The sequence below is a fragment of the Vigna angularis genome, chromosome 4, assembly GCF_016808095.1.
Source record: "Vigna angularis cultivar LongXiaoDou No.4 chromosome 4, ASM1680809v1, whole genome shotgun sequence".
Classification (NCBI taxonomy): domain Eukaryota; kingdom Viridiplantae; phylum Streptophyta; class Magnoliopsida; order Fabales; family Fabaceae; genus Vigna; species Vigna angularis.
Genome location: NC_068973.1, coordinates 15,296,343 through 15,319,498, shown reverse-complemented (window position 1 = coordinate 15,319,498; position 23,156 = coordinate 15,296,343). Strand labels below are relative to the sequence as shown.

Sequence of the window (23,156 nt, the reverse complement as noted above, 5' to 3'; positions counted from 1 at the left end):
AATCAATTTTGTTCTTAATTAAAAATGTATTTAATTTGTAAAAAAGAAAAAAAATGGATTAAAATTTCTTAAACGGTTTTAGTTTAAGGTGTTTTCCTGTCTCTCCAATCTTTTTAAGAAAATTCATTTTTAATTTTAATAAATATTTTCTTTTAATTTTTTCACATTCTTATTAAAGTTGTAATGCATCCCATTTTAAAATATGTGAATTTCGAAATCTAATTCATAAATTTTTTTAAAATTTTATTTTTAGATTTAAAACTTAATAATAATATATTTTAATATAAAAATTTAATATTATTTAATATAGGTTTTTATCTTAAAAATTATTAAAATAAAATTTCTACTATTATAATAATTATATTAAAAAAAATTAAAATAAAAATAGCAATAATAAAAATAAAAAAAGAAAAAATAATAATATAATCTGATTTAATATATTTAAATATATTAAATTATATTAAAATATTAAATTAATTTTAATATTTATTGAAATTAAAAAAAATTAAAAAAATTTGTTAATTGAATATGCAAATCCGTTAACATAATTTAAAATTTTAATATAATTTGTTATATTTAAATATATTAAATCTGACTTTAAACTATTATTTTTATTTCTGTTTTAATTTCATTATTACTCATATTTTAATATTTTAATTTTATTTTTTTAATAAAACTAATATAAAATTATAAATCATATTTTAATAATTATTAAAATATAAAAATACTATAAATAATATTAAAATTTTAAATTAAATTAAATAATTATAAAATATTAAATAAAAAGAAATTTAAAATTTCTTTATCGGACATCCGATCAAGAAGGTTTTTTAACGGATTGATATATGATAAGTTCATATGACCAAAGTCCTTCCTGCAATTAAAATCAGGATTCATCAGAAAAAAAAACATGACATTTCAACAATTAAAGAAATTAAAAACAAAATAAAAAAAGATTTTTATTAATTTTTTTTTAAAAAATGTCAATTTTCTAATTATTTACAAACACTAAAAATACATCTAAAAACTTATTTTTAATTAAAATTCTAAAAAACTAAAAAAATTAAAGAAAAAATCTAAAACTATCCTAATTCTAAACAATTAGAAACTAAATTGAACGCACAGGAAAAGACACAGAAAGTTATTATCCATTTTTCATGCGTTTGTACACTAAACTAATATTTGAGTCAATGGGAAATCTGTTTTCTTACTTGTCTTTTGTCTTGAACTTTCATAACATGTTTTTATAAAATCTGATACAATACGAAACCATGGATAGTGAGATATCTTGTCAATTATAAAATTCAAATTTGTTACTATTATAAAATAAACAATTAAAATAATAAACAAAATCAAATAATTTAAAATTTGATATTTTGTCAAATATTTTAATTTATTAATTTAAATATAATTTATTATTATTATTATTATTTAATAACTACTTTTTCATAATTTAAATCTTATTTTAATTTAAATCTTATTTTAATTTATTTCATATTTCTAAAATTATTTACTTATATTAAATTATTTTAAATATTTTTTTATCACATCAATCAAATCATTTAAAAATATTTCCCTCATTTCTCGTCACTTTCTCTTCATCTATTTCTATTTTCTTTTCTTCCTCTTATTTCTTTTCAATTATTCCCTCCATCCAAACAATAGAATTTGCATTTTTTTTATATCTGGCCACCACGGTTTTATTGATTAGGACTCACCTTCTCAATGCAACACTTACAAAATGGTTGTTTTGTTTATGTTCAAGCAATCTTTATAAAATTATTGCTTTATCCATGTTTAGATAATATTTATATATATACGTTGACTAATTTAACATTGTCTAAAGTTAAAAAAAAATTGTGTAATGACGTAAATAGTAAATAATATTTATGTTTTTAGAGAACTTAGGATAACATGATAAAATAAATCTTAAATAAATTTAGGCTTAACTATTAATTTAATTTTTTATACTGAGACTTTGTTTTGATATTTATATTTGTTTTTATCAATTGAATCACAATATTTGTTCAATAAGTTTTAAATTTAATATGATTTTTTTTCAAATTAACTTTAATTTTATTTGAAAGATAATCACATATCATATTAATAAAAGACTTAATTATTTTATATTTTTCTTTATTTAATTAACTTTTTATATTTTTTAAGTGGAGACAATGTAGTCTCTTTTTCACCATCATTGTCCTCCATAAATTCTAAGAATAAACCTAAAAGTCATAATTAAGTTTGTGTTTATCTTTAATAATGTAACATAAGAAAAGATTTTTTATATATGATATTGAATTTAAAAGAGATGATCTCAATGAAAACGTAATCGTATGCTCGCCTGCTAATGCTAATGATGTTAATACTAATTTGATGAAAAAGACCATATTATCTCTATTTAAACAATAATAAGAACTTAATTGAATTAAAAAATTATAAAAACAAAAATAAATTATGAGTTTAAATAAGAACCAAATTACTAATTAAGTCTTTGATTAGACTCATTTTCGAAAGACATTAACATCAATTTAACAAAACATATCACATTGACTCTATTTACTAAATATTGGAACTTAATTAATTAAAAAATAAATATAAAAAACAAAATAAATCAATATACATGTTGATTTGTTAGTGTGGAATTTATTTATATTTTTGCATATTTTGTTCATTGCATTTCAAGTCTTTTTCACTATTCTTGTAGAGATATATCTAGGGCTAAAGGTGCGAGCTTGCAATGACTCAACTTATTACATGCTTAATAACTCACCCTCTTATAAACGAATTGTTGAAATACATTTTAATGATAACTCTTCAGCTTCCGTATTAAAGCTTACAAAATGGACATACAAAAAGAAACAAAGACAAGAAACTCAAGTTCTATCATCAGATTAAGAAGACAAACCAGAATTCAAGACAAACTATTAGGCTCCACCTGTTATGTTCTATAGTTCTAACCAATGTCTATGTGACACATTTTTAAGTTTTTTTTTTATTTAGGATAAAATAATTTATGAATATTTATGTGTCATAAAGTTTGATGGGGACCAAGAATAAGTGGGAATCCACCACCACCTAATAATATTTTTGTTTGATTCAAGACATACAACAATGTACAAAATACTAGAGATGTTTTTTGTTGAGATATTGGTGATGTTAAATCTATAACATAAGTTGCATTATTTTCCATGGTTAAACATTCAACACTATATAAATGTTTTTGGCTTTGGATATCCACTTTTGAAACTAATTGTAACTATGGTCGCTCATACTTAATTGTGAGTAGTGCTTAGAACTCCAAAGAAAGGGTTTGTCATTGCAGAATTTAAGACAAAACCAGCTGAATTCAGCAGTGCCATGTCAACCTTTTCTTGAGAAAGATGCAAGAAGTCACCAGTTCTCTCAAAACCACATAGCTCAAGAAACTCTACACCTCCATTTAAACTTCCAACTCTATCCTGTTAAAAAAGCATGTATGAAAGAATACACTACATAAAAATGAGTTTAATTTCTATACACTATTGTCAACCAAATAAAAAATAACTGAGTATGACCATTGAAATAATTATTATATAAAAAAAAATCTTAGCAAACATGAGTTTATGATTAGATGATAGTATAAAATACTTTTTCTTTGTTAGTAAAGAAACTGTTCCACCAAAATTATATTGACGTCCTCACCTTAATGAGAATGTTGCATTTCTCAAAAGATCACAGTGATTACTAAAATATGAAAATAAAATTTCCAATGACCAATCAGAATGAGTCCAATGCAGGAGAATGGATCTACAAAGTTCATGATCACTGAGTGAAGGACTTGGCTATGTCTCAGATATGTTCTGCATGAATCTTCAAGACTGTATCTAGTATACCCTGAATCTTTAACTTTTCTAGCTAAAATTGTTTGATGAAACACGATGAACCTTACACTCCCAAAAAAAATATATGTTTTGTTTAGAAAAAAAACATGTCTTGATAATTACCAGGAATAATGGATTATTCAGTCGTATTTTCCTGTACTTTTCCTCCTTGGGATTCTTGGCAACATTTCCAACATAGATTAGTAGTGTTTGAAAGGCTCTTCTGACTCTTGCATCCTCACCCTAAAAAAAATTTTAGAATTGATAAAATAAAGACAGAAAAAGTACAAGCTCTTGATAGCAAGTATCATCTCTATCAAAAAATTAAGGTGGTCATTCTAATCTATATCAGAAAATTAAGGTGGTCAGTCTCATCTATGTCAGAAAATTAAGGTGGTCATTCTCATCTATATCAGAAAATTAAGGTAGTCATTCTAATTTTGGAAAGGAAATACAATACTTCCTGTCATTATTTTGAGTGATGTTTTTGAATGTCATGATAAAGTGCAAGAGTTATAGAATGAGCCTCTAATTACATTTTCAGATCAAAGATTAGTAAAATGTTTCATGGGAAAGAAGATATCAGTGTGTCACCTGATGGTTACGCTTCAGATTCCTCAGACATTCTCTTAACTGCTCAGTTTTTGTAGTTGTATAAACTGGATTTAACTTCTGCAATTTGAATTAAAGTCAAAATTATTGATAATTTTTGCCCCACAACAACAAGCTGAAAAGAGTTGCTAAAAAACAAGGAACTAGGCAATCATTGTATAATAAAATAGATCGTAACCATACCTTTTCCTTTTGTAGTTTAGTAGCAGATGATTTGATGGTTCCTTGGCCTTCTAAAGGCAATCCTTGTTTAAATTTTCTATTTAACTGTAAAGTTATACAAATATAGAGCCATTTTAGCATTCACAAATGCCAAGATGTATTTAGAAGAAAATTAGACTGCAACACTTTTCTACTGAACATGGTACTTTCTATTTGAGGATGAACCACCCTTTATTACGAAATTCCTTTATGCCAAAATGTTAAAAAATGGAAGTTTATCATATTATGATGTGTATCATGTAAAATGTTTTCAAAACACTACATCCACTTCTTCACATGCTTTGATGAATACTTAACTAAGAAAAACATCAAGCAAATTGCAAGCAGTTCTATCCAACATGCTTACATCTATGAGTGAAAAATGTGTTCAAATCCACTAAAAAACTACATTAAAATACTACTTCTGAGTTGACTAAGTTGCAAACACAACAACTGCAACCCTTGAACTGAAAAGCTGCACATTTCTTCCTTGAACAATTTTCAACAGGTCAAGTTTTTTGCATCATTACTGACATTTTCTTCTCCCTCGTTTCTCATAAGTCATTACACAAACTATTCCTTGATTGTGTATTTATAAATTACTGGAACTTGGAAAATTTATGATAGGAAACTAATTGTAACTAATTGTCAAAACAGAAATTTGGACAAATTCAACCAATTTCTTTGTCGAAAGATAGTCTCTTCAAAAGTTGTTTGATAAAACAACAACAAAAGTCTTATCCCATTAGCTGATGTTCAGTAAAAACCCTAAACAAAAAAATAAATTGTTGAGTTTGAGCTACATATCTTTCTGTTATATTCATTATAAACCACTAAACTGCTACGTTTCTGTCATTAAGGAAAATCTATTTCTGAAAACTGGTTGTCAGTTCCTCAAAAGCGTTAAAAACCATTTTCTTAAAATGGATGACACCTTGTTCCTGTTTTCTTCTTGGGTTGTACTTGTAGTTAAATCAACAAAATATACTTTTACACAAGAACGTCAGATAGGTTTCTGAATTGAAACCTATCTGATTCGCACAATCACACACTAAACAAACAGTAAAAGAGTATGAACTGTATAATTTTGTATAACTGCACAATCAACAACCACCAAGAGAGCCTAGTTCTCTCTCCACAGGATAGGAATAATCTTGTCTATACACGTATATAATTCAAAAGGTGCCTATTACTCAGATACATCAGCTCTTTTATAGGAGCTTTATTTCCCGCCCAAACTATGATTATAGTTATAACTGCCTAACGCCTCTCCCCCTCTTTATACACGTCCTCCCATGTTGCTCCCTCCTTCCCCCCTTCCTGCCATTCAACCAGTATCTGTCAGCTCCTTGTCCCTTTGTTTCTGCCTTCTGTCCAAAATCCCGAGTGGCCAAAACATTGGGCCCTCTGCTTGCAGTTCATTTGGCAGATTCTTCTCAACTTGTTGGGTGCCCACCACTACCTTCAATTGAGACACATGGAACACAGGATGGATTCTTGATGTTTCGAGTAGCTGCAATTTAAAAGCAACCTTTCCAATCTGCTGTATCACTTTTGTTAGAAGTGGACTTTAAGCCTAACTCAACCCCACAAAACCGGCTTGTAGGGTGAGGTTTGCACCCACTTATAAACTATGAATTAACCTTATCTCTAGTCGATGTGAGACTTCCAACACACCGCCCTCATGCCGAGGTATATACATCTTGAGAGTGGGATTAGACATTTTAATGGGTGGTTCGATAGCGGGTGGAACAATATGCCCAGCAACCAATAAATATCACTAGGTTAGGCTCTAACCATGGCTCTAATACCATGTTAGAAGTGGACTTTAAGCCTAACTCAACCCCACAAAACCGACTTCGATCATCACGTTGGGCAGCCATAACTGAGGAATCATCAGTATAAGGAGATGTCTCAGTGACTGGTTTGCTCAGTATACGCAAAAGAGCAGAACAAGTAGAAGTAAAGTTGGGTATGATAGGAGAACCCAAAATCTGATCACGGACATGAGAGAAATCATCAGAGAGTCCATATAATGCTAACAACATGATGAACTTTGATCGTTGTTCCAGTACTTCAGCAGGAGTGAAAGCAGGAGGTAATAGCTCATTAAAATCATGAAGGAGGGCATGAACTTTACCCAAATATTCTGCCATGGGACCAGGATTGCGTGGACCAATAACAGCGAATAGGTCCTGACAAACACCATAAAGACGCTGAGTGTCATTTCTAAATAACAACTTCGCTTGTGCTCATACTTCTCAACATGTTTCATATGATCAAAACATTTGTTTCAGTGAGGAGTGAATGGTGGACTTAATAACAATGCATAACTGGGCATCAATTTTCATCCAGCGAGAAGTGTCATCTGTGGTAGTAGTAGTCACATTTTGAGTAAGGTGATCTACGTACCCCTGACTGTTCAACCAAAGTTTGATGTCGGACGCCCATGTTGCATAATTTGTGCCATTTAACTTGTCAATGGACAAGTGTACATTCACATAATTGGTGTATATTGAGGGATCAGATGATGAGCCACCAACAGAGGTGTTTGTAGACGAGGAAGACGTAGTGGAGAGGGAGAAACCCTAAAATCCAAAGTGCTCCGATTGATGCAACGACAACAGATCCAGAAAGAGGGCGAGGAGGCGATCACGACGGTCCTGGTCGGCAGCGGAAATCTCCGGCAACGCGCCGGCACGTGCGGCGGGAAGCGGCGATGGTGCCAGCGACTGTTGCGACGGCACGTGGCGGCGCGTGGGTGGTCTGTTCGCCGCGATCTTTGCACCATGTTGGTCGCCCGGCCGAGATGATTCCGAAGGTGTGGTCGTCGGTCGATTTTGGAACTCCGGCGACGGCGGCGACGACGGCGACAACGACAGTGATGTGTGCCGGAGACCGTGGAGCTGGAACTAATCTTAAGCTCTAGATACCATGTGAATAATGGAGAAGATTGGGAGAAATATCGTGCTAATAATTTGGGATGCAACCAGGTAGGCATGGAAGTCTGCCTATGAGGCCTAATTTTTAGGTTCACCCAGTCATCGGCCTTAACCTCGGCTGGTTTCCTCTTCCTGTTAGCATATTTGGCCATCAAATCTTGCGCTCTTGTTAAGTGAAAACGGAGTTGCTTGAGTTCCTCATCTCTTGTCTGGAGATCTTGAGCCACAGCCTCTACTGCAGTTTCCCAGGAATGAAACGGGTGAGTGCAGGAGGTGCCCTTCCATAAACAGTTTCAAATGGGCTACATTTAGCCGCACCTTGATAGCTAGTATTATACCAATACTCAGCCCAGAGAAGAACTGTATTCCAACTTTTAGGTTGTTCTGAACAGAAACACCTCAAATAACCCTCCAATATTCTATTCAGGACCTCAGTTTGCCCATTAGATTCTGGGTGGTATGCAGTACTCATTTGTAGCTGGGTGCCCTGCAATCTAAATAACTCCTTCCAGAATATGCTTAGAAATAAAGGATCTCTATCATTGATGACTGATACTGGCACCCCATGTAATCCGACCACTTCTTTAACAAAAATTTCTGCTATGGTTTTGGCAGTGTAGGGATGCTTTAGGGGAACAAAATGACCATACTTGCTCAAGTGATCTACAACTACCAGAATCGCATCATGGCCCTGTGATTTTGGCAGCTTGACTATGAAGTCCATGCTGACTTCATCCCAAATTGCTTGCGGTATTGGCAAAGGCTGTAACAAGCCTTGAGGAGAGAAGATGCCAAATACTTGTGTTGCTGGCACACCAAGCAACTGGCTACGAAATCAGTAACAACCTTCTTCATTCCTACCCAATACATTGATTGTGCCACCTTACGATAGGTCCTATAGACTCCTGAATGCTTTCCAATGTTGGTGGTATGGAACTCAGCTATAAGCTTAGGAATCCATACAAAGTTGGAAGATAGCACCAACCTTCCCTTGTAGTGAAGTCTATCGTTCTCCAAAGTAAAGGCAGGATGAGAATTTGAATCTGCTCTCACTTCTTCTATTATCTTCTTAAGAACCACATCCTCTTCAACCTCCTTCAACACCTCCTGAAAATCCTGCCAATATGGTCTAGCCATGATAATGATTCTCAATTCCACCTCCTCCTCCTCCTTATCTTCTCCTTTTCTAGACAAAGCATTAGCCACTCTATTAGTCACCCCTAATTTATAAACAATGTCAAAATCATACCCTAGCAACTTTGCCAACCAATTTTGTTGATTTTGAGTTGTTATCTTTTGTTCAAGCAAATACTGGAGGCTCCTCTAATCCGTATGCACTACAAACTTCTAACCCAGTAAATAGGGCCTCTAGTGTTGGATTACCATGACCAAAGCCATGAGCACTTTTTCATAAATTGATTTATTGGGGGATCCATCTGACAGTGCCTTGCTAAAGAAAGCAATAGGCTTTTTGTTTTGAGTTAAAACAGCTCCTACACCACTCCCTGATGCATCATAGTCAATGTGGAATTGTTGCTTGAAATCTGGTAAAGCTAAAACTGGTGCAGTAGTAATGGCTTCCTTTAACCTGACCATAGCTTTTGCTGCTTGTGTCGACCATATAAACTGTCCCTTCTTCAACAATTTTGTCAAGGGCTTTGCAATTTTTCCATAATCCTTCACAAACCTTGTGTAATATTCTGTGAGACCCAAAAACCCGCTCAAGGCTTTAAGGGTCCTGGGTTCTGGCCATTCCTCCATTGCCACCACTTTATCTCTGTCCATCTCCACCCCTTTTTCTGAAATTAAATGGCCCAGGTATCTGATCCACTTCCTCCCGAAGTCACACTTCTTTACATTGGCAACCCATTGAGTTGTCTTAGCATATTCAACACTTGCCCAAGGTGTTTCAAATGCTCCTCTCACTCCTGATTGTATATAAGTATATCATAAAAAAATACTAGCACAAACCTCCTTAAGTATGCCCTCAACAAATCATTGATCATGCTCTGAAATGTAGCTGGCGCGTTTGAGAGGCCAAAAGGCATAACAAGGAACTCGTAATGTCCTTGATGTGTCCTAAAGGCTGTTTTCTGGACATCATCCTCCCTCATACGAATCTGGTGATACCCAGCCTTGAAATCTACCTTGGAGAAGTATTTTGCCCCTCTCAATTCATCCAATAACTCCTCTATGATAGGTATGGGAAATTTTTCTAGGATGGTGGCACGATTCAGGGCTTTGTAATCAATGTAGAAACGCCAGCTGCCATTCTTTTTCTTGACGAATATCACGGGACTTGAATAAGGACTAGTGCTTGGTCGTATGATCCCTGCCTTCAACATCTCAGCCACCTGGTTCTCAATCTCCTCCTTCATCACATGAGGCTATCTATAAGGGCGGACATTAACTAGATCAGTCCCTTCCTTGAGCATGATTCGGTGGACTATATTTCGGATTGGAGGTAAGCCCCTGAGCTCATTAGAAACCTCTCCAAAATTTGACAACACCTGCTGCAACTCCTCTGTCTGGATCCTTGTTAAATCTGGATTGGTTTCTGTGGTCTCTGGGTTTATCTATGCCTTTCCCAGAGTCCAAACCATAGTCACCGCTTCCACCGCTTTCATTTTCATTAATGCTTTCGGTTCCACTATTTTTCGTGCCAAAGTGGGGTCCCCCTTTATTGTTACCACCTTTTCCTCCTGTTTGTAGACCATCTTTAATTCTCCCCAATTAATGGTCACTTTCCCCAATTTAGTTAACCACTCTATCTCAAAAATCAAATCTACTTGTCCTAATTCAAACAAATAAAAATTCTCCAATACCTCTGTTTCACCTATATCCACTACCTAGAACATCCCTGCAACAGCCCCGTGTTTGTTTTTTTCGGCCATCTCCCAAACTCACCCGGTACGATGGGGTCTCTTCTACAGGTAAGCCTAGCTCCTCCACCAATTCTGTTGCTATAAAGTTGTGGCTAGCGCCACTGTCAATGAGGATCATCACTTTCTTCCTCCGAACCCAATCCTGTAACTTCATAGTTTTGTGGTGAGCCCTCTAGTGGAAAACAACGACAACTCCATGCGTTTCTGCTAAACTTCTTCCCCATCTTCTTCCTCTTCGTCACCGTCGACTTCATCTTCCCCCATGATCACCACCCACAAACTTCTCGCTGGGCAGCGATTACCTGGACTATAAGGGTTGCCACAATAGAAACGCAACCCCTCTTCCCTCCTTCTGATATACTCGGGATAAGATAGACTCCTTAATCCTCTTCCGTGGTGGCCGTCGCTCATGGTACTGCTCCTCGCTCTAGACGCTGCCGCTCCCTTCTGGTCGCCGCTGCACTCTCTGCTACCCTCGATCTTCCCGGACCCGGTTTGAACGGTTCCGATCTTGCTACGGAACTTGTCCCCACCTTGATATCACCCCACGACTATCCACTCTTGATACATCAGCTCTTTTATAGGAGCTTTATTTCCCGCCCAAACTATGTTACAGTTATAACTTCCTAACGCCTCTCCCCCTCTTTATTCTTTTTTCTCTTCCTTTTATAAACTCTCCATACTCTATCAACATCATATTTCAATTGAATGTATTGTCAAAAAATGATAGCAAAAGAGACAAAAAAGATTCACTTATTTGTCCATCTGTTATTGATTGTGTAGTTTATAGGAATTTATATAATACAATCTCCCTAAAATCAATGCAAATATAAGGTACTACAGTTCAACTTGTGTCTGTTAACTAACATGATGGAAAGGAATTTTAGCCTCCACATATTGATATAGTGGCATTCTGGGACTGCAGTAGAGACTATATTGATATGTGAAAATGAAATTGTCAACCCCAACATAGTTTATCAAAATTGATCACCCCTGGAGATATTATTAGAAAAGTAACTTTATACCTTATCCTGCTCTAGTTTCTGTAGAACTTTCTCTCTAGCTCTTTTCTCTTCTTCTTTTTCCGCTTTTCTCAGGGATAAATTCCTTATTATAGGATAGGACAACGTAAGTTGGAACAAATAATCTCCTTATGGAAAATGAAATGAAGCAACTAATGAACATTAATATACCGTTGTCTTTCATTTTCTTCAGCAACTCGCTTTGCTTCAAGGAGTCTCTTACCTGCTTGAATCCTCTCCTGCATTCAAAGCTATAAAAAGGTTATAAAAGTCCTATACTGGAAGGTTGGAATCACGCTACCTTTATGATTAGGGAAACCAACTTGTTCAGTGGATATAAATTCTTTTAGATACAATTTGCTCACACAATTAAAATAGATGAAAGAATTAACTATTACTTTTGGGCCAAATAGAAAGACTTATGTTAATCTACATTAGAACTTGAATTCTATTGACATAATATACAAAAGTGAGGAATGATTGACTTATTATCAATGGAATTCGCCCTCGTCGATATTTTATTAGGACAGCTTCGTCACATAAATTGTCAAATTTTTATTGAATGTTATGCTAAAACTAGTGAAGAGAAAGATGTCTCTACTTTTAAGTCAAATAAATGTATTAGATGTATTGCTTTTTATGTTAATTAGGGAAACATGTCTCTATTTTAATTATGTTATTTTTATATGTTCATTTGTATTTGGGCTTAACCCACATTCTTTTTATTATAAATACATTAGAGTATTTTTTACACAAGGGAGATTAATCCTATTGAATATAGTAAAACCTAAATGGGATTAATCTCTCTTGTGTAGAAAATACGAATAAGATACTATATTTATAATAAAGGAAATATGGATTAAGAATAAAATACAAATAAAGAATAATAACAAAGAAACTAAAGATAAAAGATAAAGAGTCAATGATTCCAATCACAATATAATGTCATATATGAATAAAAACTAGTAGAATGACAAGAACAACTTGAACATCATGGAAACAACAAGAAGGAAAGAATAAGAGAATAGGTGTGAACTAGAAACGAAACAAGATTAGAACATGAATTAAAGAACAAAAACTGAATCACCACTTGACTACTAAATATCAAGTTAAGAGTCTTGGAACTTCAATCTCAAAAGAGTTTTAAAATGCTCTGAAGCATTTATATATCAAAAGTGAATTAAAAAAGAGAGGGAATGTATATAGCCATTAAAGGTTTCCATGGTTGAAGTTTACAATAATAAAAAAGAGGAAAATTTCAAAAACTCAAATTCAAATTTGAAAATCCTAGATCAAGATCAAATATCAAGATTAATCCCATGTGTTCCAAACTTGTATCGCATTGGCCTTGCCTCTCCTTGAATGAGATAGAACATTATTATAAGTTTTGGGGCATGAATCGGGTTTGAATTGTTATCACATGCTTATTGCTTCTCTTGCACTCCTTGACCGAAATTGGTAGACTCTTTTTATCTTGATTGAAATGCAAAATAAGGCCAAATTAACCTAGACAACAAAAACTATTTGCACCTAAAAATTATAAGAGAAAGTTAATCCTAAGAATTACAAGTCCAAGAAATACAAAAGATTTGGTGGGCAAGAGCATCTATCGTTGTCATGTTTCTAGTTAATCTTCCAGGATTGATGTTTTCTTGCTCATTTTCTTCTTCCTTATTCACGCAAACTCATTATTCTCATAAGGTTTTGATTTTTTCTAAGGTTATGATCCAATCCTCCTCGCATGGTCGAGATCTATAGACTAGAAGAATACTTGTGCCAACAAAAATGCCTTTACTTCCTAAAATGTTATGCAAGGAGGAGAGGGATGTTCACTATTAAGAAACTCTAATGTAACTAGTTTTCTTGGTAAGCTAAAGGTTAGTTTAAAGCTCACCTATGGGAAAATCCTATTTAAGAATAATGTTTTCCATGTGCCTAATATCTGTTACAATTTGATGTTTTTATTTCAGCAAAGTATGTGTAAAAGATTTGAATGTGATAAAGTTATACTGTCTATATGTGGGGGTAGTAGTACGTGAATGTTATATAGAGTAATGCTAATTTTTCTATCAAAGTTTTTGAAAGGGAGTATCGCTAGCATTATTCATGCTATACATGTGGGTATTATAGTGGTGGTTACCTTTTGTGGAATGCTTTAGGAACTGAAAGAAAACTATAGTGTAAAAGGTGAGTGTGTCTACTCAATAAATTTATAGCTTGTGAGTGGTAGGCTTGGTGATAGTCCTCAATTGATAAATTCATCTTAGTGTTGATGTGAGATGCCTCTATGAGATCCTAAGTAAACTCTCTAAAGGTCAAAAGAAGTCTTTAAGCTCATTGTATGCTTTAGTGATGGCGCAAAATTCTTAAACACAACCTATTGCATGTCTCAATCAATACAAGCCTACACATTTATAAATTTTGTAGCAACAATCACAAATTGGAAAGAACTCATGCTGAGAAAATTATTTCATTTGTCTGTATTCATTTGGAAAGAGCACAACTTGATGGCACATGTATATCATATCATGTATGGCTTTCGAAACAAATGATGTTTCAAGTTAAATAAATGTTATACTTCTATATATATTTGATGGGTCTTTCAAGGGGATTTACCCAAATGATTCAACAACAATGAGACATGAGTCATAACCGACATAAAGGATTAACACCTTGTGCTCAACTTTTTTATATTTATCCATTGTGGAACTTAGACTCATACTTGAATTCCCAATAATCTTTCCCTTAAGGGTGAGTAGACTTATGATAGGATATAATGTGATAGGATATAATGTGATAGGATATAATGGATGCAGGAGAGAAGAAAAAAAATTAGGAATTAGTTGTTAGTTGGTTAGTTGGTTGGGGGGGTCTTTATAAGAAGGCAGGGAGGTCTTGTGTCAGGAGTAGCTTTTGATATTCATTGTATTGACCGGAGGTTGTTCCTGTGGAGGGAGAGTGCTCCCTTGAGAGTTAGATGTTGTACATTTGTATTTTGGTTCATCAAAGTAATATACAATATTGTTTTGTTTTGTATTCTCTGTGTGTGTGTACAGTAATAATCTTCCCCTTAAGGGTGAGTAGACTTATGATAGGATATAATGTGATAGGATATAATGGGTACAAGAGAGAACAAAACAAATTAGGAATTAGTTGTTAGTTGGTTAGTTGGTTGGGGGGGACTTTATAAGAAGGCAGGGAGGTCTTGGTCAGGAGTAGCTTTTGATATTCATTGTATTGACCGGAGGTTGTTCCTATGGAGGGAGAGTGCTCCCTTGAGAGTTGGATGCTGTACATTTGTATTATGGTTCATCAAAGTAATATACAATATTGTTTTGTTCAGTATTCTTTGTGTGTGTGTGTGTTGTTTTGAGTGATAGATAGATTTCCTGATCAAAGAAGTCTATCAAATTGGTCCGACCTGCCGGGTCATTGGGAGATGAGCATGATAGAAGGAAGAATGAAGGCTCTGAAGGGAAGGATGGATGGAAGAATGAATGCTTTGGAAGGAAACAACTATCAGTGTAGAGGACGGGGTTGACCAAGACCAGGAGGGGGATGTTGTTACCATTACATCAGGGAGTAGAGTGTCAAAAGTTGTTGTTTTGAGTGTTGATTGTTTTACAGAGAATTAGAGGGCAAGATAGAAGAGAAGAAAATACATGTGAAAGGGAAGACAAAGACGTAAACTGTGATGGAGACATTGTTGGTGTGGTTGTTGGGATAGATGCAAAAGTTGTTGATTTTAGTGGAGATAGTGTCGTAGGTGTGTGTGTCAAAACAGTGAAGGGGGAAGAATTGTTGAAGCCTGAGGTTAAAACAGTGGTGTCAGGGAGTGACCCAGCTGTGGTTTGGGTGTCCATGGGTGCATCCACTAGGGCTGTTACAAATCCATATCCTGAAATTACTGATGTTATAACACCTACAGATCTAGCTTCTAGCAATGGCCATAAAGGAATTTCCAAGTTTCTTGTAGAATCTTTATTAACTAGCCATCTTATATTACTCACAAGGGTGGAAGGTAAAAAGGGTAGGAAAGCAGTGCAAACAGTTTAAGAGCGAATTGCGATACTTGTGCTTTACAATGTAAGAGGTCACCAGGTCAGAAAGCAGTATAGAACAGTCATATGGTCCATGTGAATCTTGGAAAAGAAGTAGTTCTTATTAATGGAACAGAAGAAGTCAACAATTCTCTCATATCGTCCACCACCTAAGCCTCTAGACTTGAATTTACAAGCAGTAGCCAGTGGGTTCCCTTCATATGATAACACATTGATGAAGATGAGCCATGAGATCAAGTTTCACGATTCCAACCTTGAGGACAAGGTTGTTTTGAAACAGGGTGTAATGATAGGATATAATGTGATAGGATATAATGGGTTCATGAGAGAACGAAACAAATTAGGAATTAGTTGTTAGTTGGTTAGTTGGTTGGGGGGCTTTATAAGAAGGTAGAGAGGTCTTGTGTCAGGGGTAGCTTTTGATATTCATTGTATTGAGAGGATGTTGTTCCTGTGGAGGGAGAGTGCTCCCTTGAGAGTTGGATGTTGTATACATTTGTATTTTGGTTCATCAGAGTAATATACTGATAGGATATAAGGTGATAGGTGATAATGGGTTTAGGATAGAAGGAAGAGAAACTTTATAAATAGGGAGTGGGTTCTGTATAAGGGAGCATCGAATATACTTTGTGTAAAGTCAGGCATTTTAGCTTGTAGAGAGGGGTTATGCCCTCAGCTAGGGAGGTTATGCTCCCAACTCATTCTTGTAAAAAGGTCTTTTTTACTGTAAATAATACAGAAAACCCATTCTTTCTTTCTGTCTCCATCTTTTGATTGTGTTCTTGTCAGGTTCCAAACCCAGGAACCTAACAAATTGGTCTGACCTGCTGGATATGCTTGGGAGGGGACTTCCAGATCGAGACGCCGCCGGAATCGTGTGAGGGTGAAGGAAATTGCGGTTGATAGAATGAAGGCGCAGATAGGGGATTTGCGATCAAATTATGCAGCAATATGCCAAGATTATGCTGCAATACGCCAAGATTATACTACAATACGCCAAGATTTGCAAGAAATCATAAGGATGTTGGGTGGTCGAGGCCACAACCAGGACGACAAACATTGGGACCGGCAAAAGGAAGAGGAAGGGGAGAGAGGGTATGAACGCCATGAAGTGCAACCCAGCGGGGAGAGGAGAGTAGACTTAGCCATTTTCGAAGGGTTTGATGCGATGGGGTGCATCGCTAGGGCAGAGACAGTTTTTGAGACACAGGGGGTGAAGGAGGAAGAAAAGGTGCGTCGGGAATCCATTAGCATGGAGGGAAGCGCGGGCTACTGGATCAGAGCCTGGAAGTTGAAAGCCAAAAATCGTTCTTGGGAAGGTCTGAAGGGGGCAGTGGTGGTGCGATTTGGAGAACGGAACGGGGGTACCAGCTTTGAAAGGGCGGCAGCCAGTAAACAGTCGAGAACCACCAAAGAATATGTCCCAGCATCGAGCGTGAGACAACTGCCGGAACCGAACGGTCGAGGATTGCTGGATCCGAACGGGAAAGGACGGCCATAACCTAACGGGAAAGGACTGCCCGAGCCGAACGTGAGAGGACAGTCGACACCGAACGGACTAGGACTACAGGATGCGAAGGGGAGAGGACAGCCGGAACCGAACGGTTCAGCACTACAGGCTGCGAACCTGAGAGGACTGCAGGAACCGAACGGTATGGGCGGACTGAACGGTACGGTCGGACCAAACTGTATTGGCGAACCGAATGGTATGGGCAGACCGAACGGTAGAGAACCGCCAAATCCGAACGTGAAGGAACGGTCAGAATCGAACGGTATTACAGTTACATTCAGTGGCCGAACAATCTTACAGTCCAAACGGTCTCCCAATAAACTAACGAACGGTCTTACAATTAGAATGAAGACTGGGGAGGGAAAGGTGGATGGAAGAATCAATGCCGGGGAGAGAAGGGGGAGAGAACTTTTTGAATTTGAAAGACATCAAAGACCATTGCCTCAGGGCTTGTGATTCTGGAAAAGAGATGACCAGAGTGCTGGAAGCCATGAGATCGAGTATGGGCAGCATCCAGCGGGTTCCCTTCATATGGTAATAGGTTGATGAAGAGAAGCCATGAGATCGAGTTTTCCGATTCCAACCTTGAGGACAAGGTTGTTCTGAGGGGGGTGTAATGATAGGATATAGGGTGATAGGTGATAATGGGTTTAGGATAGAAGGAAGAGAAACTTTATAAATAGGGAGTGGGTTCTGTATAGGGGAGCATCAAATATACTTTGTGTAAAGTCAGGCGTTTTAGCTTGTAGAGAGGGGTTATGCCCTCAGCCAGGGAGGTTATGCTCCCAACTCATTCTTGTAAAAAGGTCTTTTTTACTATGAATAATACAGAAAACCCATTCTTTCTTTCTGTCTCCATCTTTTGATTGTGTTCTTGTTAGGTTCCAAACCCAGGAACCTAACATATACAATATTGTTTTGTCTAGTATTCTGTGTGTGTGTGTGTTGTTTTGAGGGATAGATAGATTTCCTAACCAAAGAAGTCTATCAACTTACCTAAAATTCCTGTCAGGAAGACTTTCAATACAAGGAATCCCCACATCTAGGATTTTTCACCTATATTGTACTCGCCTGAGACGATCACCAAGATAAATTGTCACATTGATGGGTTTTTCAATTTATCACAATGATTCAACAAAAATGAGACACGAGCCCAAACCCACGTAAGGAATTGACACCACCTTCAACTCAAAACCTTAAAATAATGAATTTATGAGTCTTCTTCCTTATAAGTTGCTTAATTTTCTCATATCTACCCAATGTAGGACTTCAACTCACTTAAATTCCCAACAATATTTCACATTTTTATGAGAAATTAAGCATCTTAAGAAAGGGACTCTAAAAGCTTCATGGATTTCTTTGAGAAAAACTGCAGTAAAATGGTATTTTGGTAAAAAGAAGGTTTAATGTTTGGTGAAGATGTAGTAAGAAAGGGAGGTAAAGGGTAGCACACATAGGAATGTTCATGATTTTGTTTGGAAAAAATATCTATATATGTGGGAAGAATAAGAAGTGTAGGTAGGCAATAATTAGGAGGAAACTGAGTGTTTTTTTGGTTAGAGGTGCAGTGCATCTGCTGAATTATATTTATCTTTTAGTTTATGCAATTATCTGCTCTTGTAAGGAATTAATCTACATTGTATATATCAGTAAAAATCAGTTTCTACCATATAATTTGTTGCATAATTCAGGTCACTGGCAATTGCACCATTTAATTTACATATATTTTTCTTATTTGCAATTTCTGTCCACTGCAATGTAAGGGGTACAAAGCAAAAAGCTAGAAATAAGCAGCTACTGTAGTTGAAAAAGTATACCTTCTCCCTTTCTCTCTCCAATCTTTTCTCTTCCTGCTCTATCCTCTTACGTTCTTGTTCCCTGCAACACCGAAATATTAGTAGAAAAAGGAAGCAGACAGAAGAAAGAGAAATATTTACTGGAATCATCAAATTAAAGCATCATATGAAATAATTGTTATCTTTAGTTCCAACATTTGTTAGACAATTTCAATATGTCAAAAAAAAAACAACTGCTCGCATAATACAAAGAACAAAATTTAACAACTTCTATGAAAATAGTGCGCAAGATCATAAAACCTTAAACTTTGTGCTTTGATTCTGATTTCTTCTGAGATGGGGAAGGACTCAGTTGACTCTACCTCAACATCTACATCTACCTTTAGAAATGTAAACAACCGAATAAAGTTAAACCATGCTTTTAAATTGCAACCCCAATCACAATTATGATTGTCATGAATATCTCCACAGCAATATAAAGCAACATAATCACAATATTGTGGTGTCAACACATGTTTCAACCATTCAAACCACAATATTGCAGTTACAATTGTGAATGCAAATTCTGTGAGGTTAATAATCAATCCTTGACTTGGAAAGCTAATCTGGATGAAACTAGGACATTGCAGAAATCTAGATGAAGCTGGGTTAACAAGTAACTTCTGTCACTCCCAGATCATCAACTTGAGTACAACTTTAATTTAAAAACCAAGGTATAGGTATGTGCTTGTTAGGAACATAACACTCGCATCTTCTTTCCCTGAATGATGCCACACCCTAACCATTTATTATATTAGGAGCATGAGGCCAATATGCATCTGATGAAAAATTAAAAGCTAAATTAAGTTTTTAGCTTCTGAAAATTTACATGAATCTAATGTGATTTCCTAATTTTATAAAAAAAAAAACAGTTTTGGTCAGTCAAATTCAGTATTTAAGGATAAGAATAATTTTTTTTTAATTTGTAGACCCAAAATAACTATTTTGAATTTAAGAAACCCAACCCGAAGTCATTCCAAATTATAGAGACAAAAATTGTCATTAAGCCACAATTAAATAATGAATAGTCCCAAAGAAAAAAGGGTGTATGATTCACCAATGGCATCTCATCAATATCAATGTCATTCTCATGATCAACTATCCAATTTATAGCATCCGCTAAGCTGGTATTACCTGGTAAACGAAAACATCTGTATCAGACAAAATATACTCATGAATGGAAAAATATCAAATCCTCAAGAACTTAAGTGAACCATAATACACAACTTTTCTATGATAGAAATAATGTTACCAAACTGTGTTGCTTTGGAGTAATTACATGGTAAAACTGTTCAGTGTGTACAATACATGTGAATATTTGAACTTTGAATTCAAAACTAAAATCTAACTTGAGCCACATTCTTGAATCTGCTGACTTAATTTTTCTCCTTTACAGTTTATCATTGTGTAGCAAAAAATTCATACAGACAAATGCATTGAACAGAATTGTCTGTATACATGTGCTTTGGAGTTCATATTATTTCAGTTTCCTTAATTGCAAATTTGCAACTGTTTGACACAGTCCAAGGTCAGGATTTAAAAAGCACTAAGTCATGTCACACAAAATTTACAGAAAACTTTGTCATCTTCAGTCAAAGCATTAATTTTTTTTTTCTTGGAAGAGCAAGCCTCGAGTGAATTTACACGGTACACTGTTGTACATCAGTTTCAATAAAGTTTTATATTGATGAAGTTCAGGTATCCCTTCAAACATTTGCCTCTAAGTAAGGAATAAAATAACCTGTAGAATAATACTAAGTAACTTCTAGCACATTAAAGTTAAACACGACACATCATTTTCAATCTACATATCTTAACTTATATAGTGAATCAACATACCAGAACAATGAAGTGCTCTGGTTGCCCGTGCCTTTGGAAATCCCATTACCTCAAGGTCTTCAAGCAGCTTTTCGTTCACTTTTGGAACAAACATTTTTATAAAATAAGATGATGGACTGCAAAGAAAAAAAAAAGTCATTCCTAGTAAAATCTAATGGTGCTTAGTGTGTTTCCTATACTCACTAAGACTTCAAGATTATGAGTAACAATGTGCTGAATGAATAAGAACTAAACACCATCACTTCTAAACAGATAAAGAAAATGAAAACCACCCTCAACCAACACAAATTCCTGGATGCATGGTTTTAATGTGATTCTTGTCGTGGCTGCCATGTGATTATAATATTCTACATCACAGTGGACGAATGTGATATTCAATTGCAATTATAATTTCATAGGATTGCAAAGACATTCAAAACCATGAATCTGTTAGGACAAACTTCTATGAACATTTCTTGAACAGAAAAATAAATAAATCAGATTTTGAGTAGTTATGTAAGAAAATTTCTACAAACTAACTTAAGCACAATGTAGATTTCGTATCAGTTTTATTCTTGATTTTCTCTTTTAGATGTCTTTATGAATAGGTTTTTCCAAACAAACATTATGTTTTGACAGACTAACAGATTTGTAGAACCACAATAGAGCACCAAAAAATCCCCTTTAAGCCATCCGACTTATCAGAAAACAAAAATTCAATGAATATTATTTTCAGTGAACTACACGTACGAAAGAAAATTGGTGAATAGAAGGAGGATTAAAAATCACGGGGAAAATCTTGCAAACTGAACTCTGACTTGTGACATTAAGCAATATTTAAATGAAAAAAAAAAAGCATTAAAGTTTGAGTCTTGAAATACCGTTTTCAAAAGGGTGTTTGGTGATGATGAGAAGGCAACTGAGAAAGCCCTGAAATGGTATAAATCTGCTCACAACTCTTCCAGTAATTTCAGTAAGTTCAGGCAAAACCCACCAACCAAGCAACTAAACAATTGAAATGCAATGGAAGAAGATTCTTGAACTCCAGAACTGGAGGAATGTGAAAAACCTGAAACCAAATTCTGTTTGTTTCTTTTGCCATCAACATTCTCATTCTGATTCTTTTTCCTTTTGGTTTTCTTGTTTTCTGGGAAAAGAACTTTGTGTCATGCATTGTGTTGAAGCACCCCTTTATGGAGTTAACTAGAAAGTCTAGAATAAACTTTCAAACTTCTTGGAGCTAACCGTTTACTTGCAAGAAGCTCTGATCTCTGCAGTGGTGGATTAGGCTGAAGTTAGGATAATTGATTTGGTTATATTTTTTTAGCAGTATTTGGATGCTGATCGAAGAATGGGGTAATTAATGAATTTAAAATATCTTAGGTTGAGTTAAGAGTTTTGGTTAGAAAATTTTGAAAGGAAATTAAAAATTGGTGATTTTTTAGAGTATTTTGATGAATTAAATTAGAAGGAGATTGGGTTTAAAAAGTTAGAACAGTTACTGATCAGGGTAAAACATGAAGTTATTGAATTACCAGTCGAATTAGTGGATGAACCACGTGAATAGGTAATTAGAAAATTATATTTAATAGCTAATATTCGTATTTTTATTATATTAAAACATATATAAATTTTTACTATTATGAGTAAATAATTTAAAACAGAAAAATAATATAATTTAAAATGTATATAATTTTGCAAAAATAGTATTCTAAATTAGCATTAATTTAAGATTGATTTAAAATTTGATTTTTATAGAAATATATTTTTATTGTTATCCCTTAATACAAAAATTAGATACTTCATATGAAAATAATCCATGGCATGAGAAATACATTCTGTTTAGATTATTATATTAAAATGTCATATTACAGTAAAATGTAAATTTTAAGTATACCTTTTAACTTTATAAAATTATATTTGTGTATACAATATCAATACGTTTAAGATAATCACTTCTCTACTTTATTACATTATTGATTTTCTATATAGGAGGACTTTGAATTCTTTTAAATATTTTTTCAACACAATATAATTGGCTTAATTACCTACTTAGTCCCCATGTTAGGAGGTAATTTTCTGTTTAGTACCCGGTTTTAAAAATGTAGGCATTTGATACCTATGTTTTGAAATTTGTATCAATTCAATCTTATCTAGTTAACGGCGTTATAATTGATGCGAGAAATTAAGGACGTTAATGAAGATGCATTCAAACATTTGATAGCTATTCCACCCAGGCTATCATTAACCTCCTTAATTTCTCGCATCAATTATAACGTCGTTAACTGGATAGGATTGAATTGATACAAATTTCAAAACATAGGTACCAAATGCCTACATTTTTAAAACCGGGTACTAAACAGAAAATTACCTCCTAACATGGGAACTAAGTAGGTAATTAAGCCCA

At 34.7% G+C, this 23,156-nt stretch overlaps 1 protein-coding gene across 2 annotated transcripts; it reads right to left on the bottom strand.

The window, feature by feature from the left end:
• Positions 1-3,154: 3,154 nt before the first annotated feature.
• LOC108329852 (uncharacterized) lies at positions 3,155-22,044 on the bottom strand. Of its 2 annotated transcripts, XM_017564205.2 has the most exons (12): positions 21,819-22,044; positions 21,631-21,679; positions 20,771-20,886; positions 19,989-20,065; positions 19,193-19,272; positions 18,914-18,974; positions 11,697-11,764; positions 11,529-11,610; positions 4,659-4,742; positions 4,458-4,535; positions 3,987-4,106; positions 3,155-3,461 (listed from the first exon to the last, which is right to left on the bottom strand). In XM_017564205.2, exons 3-12 carry the CDS (start codon positions 20,862-20,864, stop codon positions 3,276-3,278), a joined length of 930 nt encoding a protein of 309 aa, XP_017419694.1. In that variant the 5' UTR covers positions 20,865-20,886; positions 21,631-21,679; positions 21,819-22,044; the 3' UTR covers positions 3,155-3,275. The 2 variants fall into 2 exon arrangements, with proteins under 2 accessions (XP_017419694.1, XP_017419693.1); XM_017564204.2 differs by having other exon boundaries at positions 21,631-22,044.
• Between the last annotated feature and the right edge of the window lie 1,112 nt (positions 22,045-23,156).